Source organism: Rhopilema esculentum, chromosome 15 (assembly GCF_057945365.1).
Source record: "Rhopilema esculentum isolate cy_ngs chromosome 15, ASM5794536v1, whole genome shotgun sequence".
In the NCBI taxonomy this organism is placed as follows: Eukaryota; Metazoa; Cnidaria; class Scyphozoa; order Rhizostomeae; family Rhizostomatidae; genus Rhopilema; species Rhopilema esculentum.
Genome location: NC_142829.1, coordinates 4,929,109 through 4,937,118, shown reverse-complemented (window position 1 = coordinate 4,937,118; position 8,010 = coordinate 4,929,109). Strand labels below are relative to the sequence as shown.

Genomic DNA, 8,010 nt, shown 5'->3' with positions numbered 1-8,010 from the left:
AGGGGCGAAAAAATTAATCAATTTTTTAGAGGATTGTCAGGAAACTTGTGTAGTTAAATTCTTTCGTGTGGAGACTGGAATTTTAAGACTGGAATTAATCAAACGTGCTAAAAGGATGCCTTAAAAATAGCAAAATTTTTAAACGATTTCAAGAAAATGACTGCAAGAAATATTTTGAAATGTATTTTAAGCCAATCTAAAGGGCGTGGTCGCAACATTTTCTACTCGCTCCGCTCGCAAGAAATTCTCTTTTATTCAGAGTTATACCAAGGACCTCCGACAACCTCTTGTCGGCCCTTCCCAATGTTGGTTTTTTCAGTCAAATAAAGCTATTAAATTTCCCAAAGATAAAAACCCAGGGGAGTCACTCTGCAGTTATCAAAATCGCATTTCTTCACGCAGTTATCAAAATTTAACAAAAGAATCAAAAACAAATTAAACCTTCCCCAAAAATATCAGCTAAAAAGGGTTGATAAGACCCAAACAAATCAAGAAACCAAATCTTGTTGTTGAGCACAGAAGCGACCACTAGTCATAGCTCATAGTAATTTAGATTTTTCCTTTAATAATCAATTGAAACAGATCTGTTCTTTTATTTCTGTTTTTGATATTGTTAAGTGATAGTTGAACGCAGAAAATTGGGTATTTTCTTGCTTTTGAGAGTGCATTACTTGCAATTGTAGGTCTTGTGCGCTGGAACTATCTGCTAACAAGAATCATAAAATCAGCGACGTTGGCATGCTGTTGGTGACGTCATTTTCTGCATTGGCCTACTATGTGCTTCTTGGCTTTTCAAACTCAATAACGATGCTTTATCTAATCCAAATACTGCACTCGGTCTCAACTCAACTCTGAATGTTTTGTTCAGAGGACATATCGGAAGCACTGATCGGAAAGCGTGCATGCAGACCGCAGACTACCTGAGTTGGGTTTAATTTTGGTGTTTGTTGAATAGTATTGGCTTTGGATTGAGTGGTGCCGATTGGCTGGTTGCCGATGAAGAGGCTGTCTTTAGCATGATTTCATGGGGAGATTGCTGTGAAAATCTGATTTACTGTTTATGTTTCTGATCACCTTCCTGATAAAGGACGGACCACGAAAGCAAAGGATAGGTGATATTGCAGACAATGATACAAGATTGAATATATGTATAGGTTTTAAGTAATTTTTCGGACCCCAGACCAATATGGCACATGAAAATCTTTTACTTGAATAAGCATAGGAAAAATATATCGTTTGAAAATGCTTTTCAATCGGTCTGCCTAAAGTATGTAGGAATTGTAGGAGATGGAACTAAATTCGCAATGCTACAATGAAGCAAAGTTTGTGCAATTAATTTTCATATAAGAAACTTAACTTAACTTGCTAGAAAAAATAGCACTGGACAATCTAAAAGCGTTAGAAACTTCAGTACTCGGAGCAAAAAAGTCAAAAATATTGGCTTGAAACTTTTGTGAAACTTAAAACTTTGAAAGTTTACAGATGACTGATAACAATACATCTTCAAAAAATTCTAAGCAAACTTTTTAAGTGTCTCGCCAACCGTAATAAAATAAAATGGTAAAACAAAACATTTTCCCGGCATTATAAATCATATGAAGGCTCAAAAATTCACAAGGAAATTTAAATCCCAAGTGCTAAATTGCTACTTTTAAGAATGAGTATACAAAGGTGGAATATAACAGAATACCTAATCTGTCAAATGAAGCACTTCTTTCTATCACATCCTTGTCAGTTGACCTATAAACAGGGTGTCGGGAGAGGGGGCATGGAGGCAAATTGCCCGAGGGTCTGAGATTTAAGGGGACTTATAAAAAGAATTCCTTTTTAAGAATGGACTTAGTCAAACGTAGCAAAAGTATGCATAAAAGTAGTAAAAAGTTTTAAAAAAATAACAAGAATTGCTTGCTAGAAACACATGAGACATGTATTTTGGTGTGGGGGGCCTGTGGTCCTACGCTTTCGATTACAGTATATCACTTCTGTTTAACGAGGGAATTAATCGTACTACTTCTAGATTTTTATTACCCTCTTCTGAACAAGGCAAGTAAGTACCAAACCTTTTGAAGGAGATTGCCAATTTGATTCAGAACAACGAAAGAAATCGTTGAATTCAGCTTTAAAATTTTTCCTTTGAAAAATGTAACACTTAGATAAAAAACAGACCACCGTGTTCTGTTTTCCACAAATTGAGAAATTTTCCGACAAAATACAGGTCACTTTATTTACGAAACTGTTAAGTTGGCAGCAGATGCTGGATGTATTCCAAAAGCGATTTCATACCAAAAACGGCCCCCATTTGCAATTCTCCGTGTCACAGCTAACATATAGCGGTGCATCTCAATATGTATTATACGTTTATTCGAGAAGGTATTAACTTGAATTTTTGAGTGGAAAGGGAAGTGGTTTGTCAGAGGATGGCGTTCCTTGAGACTAAGAGTTTGCTAGAGGAATTACGGTAGATTGATATGTCATTCCAAAATTTGAGTGTCTGAATGGTCGGTTCCCTGTGCGCGTTCCGCAATTCCTGTATCCCGCATTATCCTGCAAATCCTGCAGTCCTGGAATAAACACGCATGCCTTCCAACAACTAGTAAATACGACATTGGCTGGAACTCATGACTGATATGGCAATGCATAAGTCATTTCGAATAACCGTAGAACCTTTCATGTTTTTATGCATGAAGGCATTCTTCCTAAATCTGGTTGCTCTTCCACAATTAATCCTGGATAATGTCTGTATAAAAAAGCACAATGAAACTAAATGCGCAGCCATGCTAACTGGGGCATTCAAGACAGAATACGACATGGTGCAAGAGGATGCAACATTTTGGTTCGCTGGTGTCATGGTCATTGCTACCTTCATCACAGTTTTGACCTTGCCTTTTGTTGCTACTCTTTCTGATGAATTTGGACGTCGCAGAATAATGTTTCTCACCCCTTTGTCGCAGCTGATCCAATGCCTTGCGTTTCTTTTAATCGTAAGCAAGGACATTCGCTTCCCAACCTGGCTAATTTTAATCGCAGGGCCCATTCCAGGGCTAGTGGGTGATGTGAGTAGTCTATACGTTTTTACGCATGCATACATTGCAGATATAACAACAGAGAAACAAAGGACAATGCGCATTAATCTCCTTGAAGCTGCCTCTCTATCTGCTGGTTTATGTGCAACGGTCTCGAGTGGGCATATAATTCAAAGGTTCGGTTATGTTGGTATTTTTGTTACCAGTACCGGGCTATTGGTTTTGGCTATTATATACTTGATAGTTGTGGTGAAGCCTGTTGAATTGGATGCAGAAAAAATCGAGGGAAAGAGAGAATTGGATATCCCTAACCAGGAGGAATGCGATCTTGTCCAAGTGGGGAATCTACGCAATGATGGAAAAGTAAATATGGCATGTATAGAATCAAAAACAGACACTATTGAGAAAACTGAAGACAAAGTTTTCTTTATCGATGCTTCCAAAAGTCTTTCCAACAATAATCATGAAGAAAATATTGAAAATTCCGCTACGAGAATAGAACACAGCGCTAACCAAGACATCCAAGCACCCCAGAGCAAACTGTCAAGGCAAGATGGGAGGCTTCAAAGAACAACGTATAGGCTTCTGAAAATCATTAAAAAGTCAAACCCACTCACAAGTGTAAAAAGAGTGATTAAAGTGCTGAAGGAACAGGGACAATTGAAAAGGGGCCTCACATTGTTTCTCCTAATGTCATTTGGGGCATTTTCTTACTCAGGAGAAATGGCAATTATTGTCCTTTATCTGAAGAACCACCCATATTTCCTGACCCCACAGAAGATCGGGTATTTTCTTGCTTTTGAGAGTGCATTACTTGCAATTGTAGGTCTTGTTTGCTGGAACTATCTGCTAACAAGAATCATTAAAATCAGCGACGTTGGCATGCTGTTGGTGACGTCATTTTCTGCATTGGCCTACTATGTGCTTCTTGGCTTTTCAAACTCAATAACGATGCTTTATCTTATCCAAATACTGCACTCGGTCTCAACTCTGAATGTTTCAACAATCAGAGCAATGATTTCTAAAGTGACAACTCCCTCAGCTATTGGCCTAATGTACGCAGCCCTTCTCGTCGTTGAAACCGCCTCTATTCTCATTGGTTCCATCGTCACTCCACTCACCTATGCTCTTGTTGCTGCGGTACATCCGGGAGCAGCATTCTTCATGAATGCGGGTATCATGTTGACAAGTCTGTGCATTTCTATCAGTCTAGTGTATATACAGCACACAGCAAAGCAACCGGACCTCACAAAAACATTCACGGACCAATTGTAAAGACTTGACCCCAAAAGCGGTTGTCAAGGCAAAAAAAACTAAAGATTATGTATCATACGCTAGCAATCTTGCTGTTTAATATGTAACTAAATAAAATGGGTTTAAATAAATGTTTAAAAATAGTTTATTAATTTGATTACGCTATGAATATGTTACTGGATATTAATTAAAGATTCTTTGAACAAATAAGCTTTCGTTTTTACATCCAGAATATGTTTCTATATTATTTGTGTATAGAAATATTCTTGAGTATTCATCGATTGATTTTTTCAAAATTCGTTCGATTCGCTGCAAAAGGCATAATTGCATCATTGCTACATTTCAACTGGAATATTAATCCATTGCATTTTTCGTAATTTTCTCCTTTAACTTCGGTCTTGGCAGTCAATGGCCCACGCCACGAATTTCAGGGTGGAGAGGTCATGTTCTATAAGTCGAACTTGAATGAAGTGCTGCAAAATAGGGTCTCTTTGGAAATATTTTTGCTTTCCAAAAAAGTGGGGAGGGGGCACTACCCCTCTGCCTCCCACTACCGCCCCACCCCCGCCCCCCGACGGCGTGGACCCTGAAATCTCCCTACACGCATTGAATTTGATGATTTCTTCCAAAACCAGAGCATTAAACAAAATGCCTTTTAATTTAGCTGCAGCAAAAGCAATTGGTCCTTATTAATCTGACGTAACTTTGATTAATTAACGTAACAACATTTGGGTTTTAACAACAGGGATAGCAAAGCATATGACAACAGACTCAAGAGGGCAAGGTCCGATATTATACCATGGCATATGCTTCAATGTTCTGAAAATGTTGGCGATAAGAGATTTTTGAAGCTAAATTCCTTGCGAAAATATCGGAAATGGCTGGACAAAAAAGCTCTTTAATGATTCAGATCCGAGACACGAAAGATAGGTGAGCAGAAATCACAAGACGGGAAATTGAACAGAAACACCAAAACCAAATAGATGAAAGGCTCGAGAAATAATAAGAAAAATCAAAAGCAGCCTAGTAAGTTTGAATAATCATTTTGTGTTTCTGAAGATACCTAGTCTGCATGAAATAATAATAATAATATATAATCAAGTTTTAGTTCATCACACATATCGATGAAAGAATCACAGGAGTTACCAAAGATACAGAGACAGCTGATAGATAGATTAACAAAGTTTACTTTTTTGAACTTAGGGCGTAGTTCCTTTATAAGGGAACGGCTTCTCTGCTTTACGCGAAGCGTTATTGGTCAGGTTAGTCTCGAACCCAACAGTTAATTCGATGACATACAGACAGTTAGAAGCAGTTTTGATTAGCATGTCGGGACGGAACGAATCGCCAGTTATGATACATGGTGATAATAATAATGGAAACTTTTCATTTTCAATTCCAGTTAAAACTACAATTACAAATCTCACTATTACAAGGTAATTTGTAACTGGCTAGCCTGTTTTTACAAAATAAGACTATTACAATCGTAGTAAAGAGAAAAGAAAAAAAAACGTTAAAAGGGGAGTAGCTCTGGGTTAGTCCATGTTTTGTTCCTACAGCAAAAAATGTAATGGGTGGTACGAATGGATATCGTAGAAAGCTTAGAAATGAGATATCGTTTGTGTTGATCATCGATGGAAAGAGAGTCACACATTTCAAGGAATGAGCTGCATGAGTCGCCGAAGATGCCAAGAGAGCTGATGGAGAGATTTACAAATATCACAGATTTGAACCTTGGTCTTAGATCTGAGACAAGGCGAGCATATTTTGAACGTTTCCTTTCTGCATTGCAGTTAAGGTTAGTTTCAAATCCTATCGTTAGTTCCAAAACATAAAGAATGTTTTCCTTTGTACGCAGAAGTAGATCTGGGCGCAGATTGTCTCCAGTTATGATGGATGGTGAGGAGAAGCCAGGTATATCGGCAAAAAGAGAGGATCCCTCTATTGCTTTCAAGGAGGTTGCAAGAAAATTTAGAGCAGAATTATGACGCCAGGTATAACGACCTTGTTCGAGATAAACTTTGCAGCCTGCAACGACATGGAGTAAAGTTTCGGGAAGAAGGCAGAATTCGCAATCAGATGATTGGCTTAGGTTCCAAAGGCTTAGATTTTTGCGCGTAGGGAGAGTATTGTTCAGGTACTTGATGGTGAAGTTGAAGATGTTCGTGGGTAGGTTGCTCTGCACAACAGACCAAAGACCATTGAGCTTTTTAAGAGAGTGGTCCAACAGAAATGAAATAATAGCACCCTGGGATAGTAATTGGTATGCCAAGCGCTCTCTACTGTCTGATTTTACTGCTTTCAGTACATCTTTGGTGTTACGGTAAATGTCGTATTGCAGATTCATCCCACTACTGGTGTTTTTCCAAAAAGCTTGAATGTTTGTGTTAGGAGAAGTTCGGAGGGCATTGCGTGAAACAGTTTGGCATTGAGTGAATTTGACAGAAGGTAGCTGAAGATCGAGACCAAATTGATTTTTAGAAAAAACTATACTAGTTAAAGTAGCACTTATGGGAAGATCAAGCCACTGGCGAATGTATTTAGAGACAAGATTATCGAGGTTCTCAATGACCCAGGTCTTCGATAGGTCTGCAACAGTGAAGTGCCAAGAAACTTTGGACAATACATATCTGTGATACAATAGAAGTTTATTTTTGGGATGCAGAGGCAAGTCATCAATTTCTTTCAGAAGGCTGGGAAACATTGATAGCAGTTTTTCTTTATGACTGCCATTGGTCATTTCGAAGTCAAAGAAGCGGCCAAGGTATTTGAAAGATTCTCCATTTTTAACAACAGGCACGCTTTGGTTGTTCACGAAAAGCTTTGGCTGGAACTGAAGAGATCTTGTTGAGTATTTCTTAATGCCAAAGGTGACACATTTATCAACCCTTATTACAAAGTTTGCCCACTGACACCATCTTGTAAAGCAGTTTAACAGGAGTTGGTTCTCCTTTTCACCACTAGTAACAACCGCAGCATCATCAGCAAATTGGAACCAATGCACTGGCTGGAACATGCGATCGTTTTCGTCGTGGGGAGAGAAGCCAAGCTGTTTATATTTTTCTGCTTTTATGTATTGAATATACGTATTGAAGCATAGATTAAAGATAAGAGGGCTGAGGCAGTCACCTTGAAGAACACCACGACAAACGGGAATGGCAGGGGTTTGGAATGTATCTGTGAGGATAGAGGTCTTGAAGCCCGAATATAAGCTGGAGACCAGAGCCTGAATATGAGATGGTATATGATGGTACGAAAGAATAGTGGGAATCAAATTATGGTGGACCTCGCCGAAAGCATTTTTGAGATCAAGCGGGGTAACAACCAAAGAGCGCTGTTTTGTGCGAGCTTTATTTATCATATGACCCATAAGTGCCGTGTGTTCTAAAGTACCTGATATCTTGGGAGTGAAGCCTTTTTGAATTTGGCTTTCAATGAAACCATTTTGTTTCAGAAAGTTGAAAACAGAGTTACGTAGGCAGGAGGTGAAGATTTTCAAGGGAACAGATTCTAAGGTTATTGGTCTGAAGTTAGAAGGATCATCTGTATTGTCTTTTTTGTGGATCAATATCGTTGATGCTTTTTTCCATTCGGATGGAACACTGCCAGATACCCAAATGCTATGAATAATTTTGGTGAGGAAAGATCGTAGGTAAGGGCAACGTTTGAAACAAATGATGGATATCTTATCAAGGGGACAGGGAGAAGTGGAGGATTTCATGCGACGTATAAT

At 38.6% G+C, this 8,010-nt stretch overlaps 1 protein-coding gene across 1 annotated transcript; it reads left to right on the top strand.

Moving 5' to 3' along the window:
* The first annotated feature begins 2,398 nt into the window (after window positions 1-2,398).
* LOC135685044 (uncharacterized) lies at window positions 2,399-4,298 on the top strand. Its single transcript, XM_065200774.2, has one exon. The coding sequence runs from the start codon at window positions 2,619-2,621 to the stop codon at window positions 4,296-4,298; it is 1,680 nt and encodes a 559-aa protein (XP_065056846.2). The 5' UTR covers window positions 2,399-2,618.
* Window positions 4,299-8,010: the final 3,712 nt, after the last annotated feature.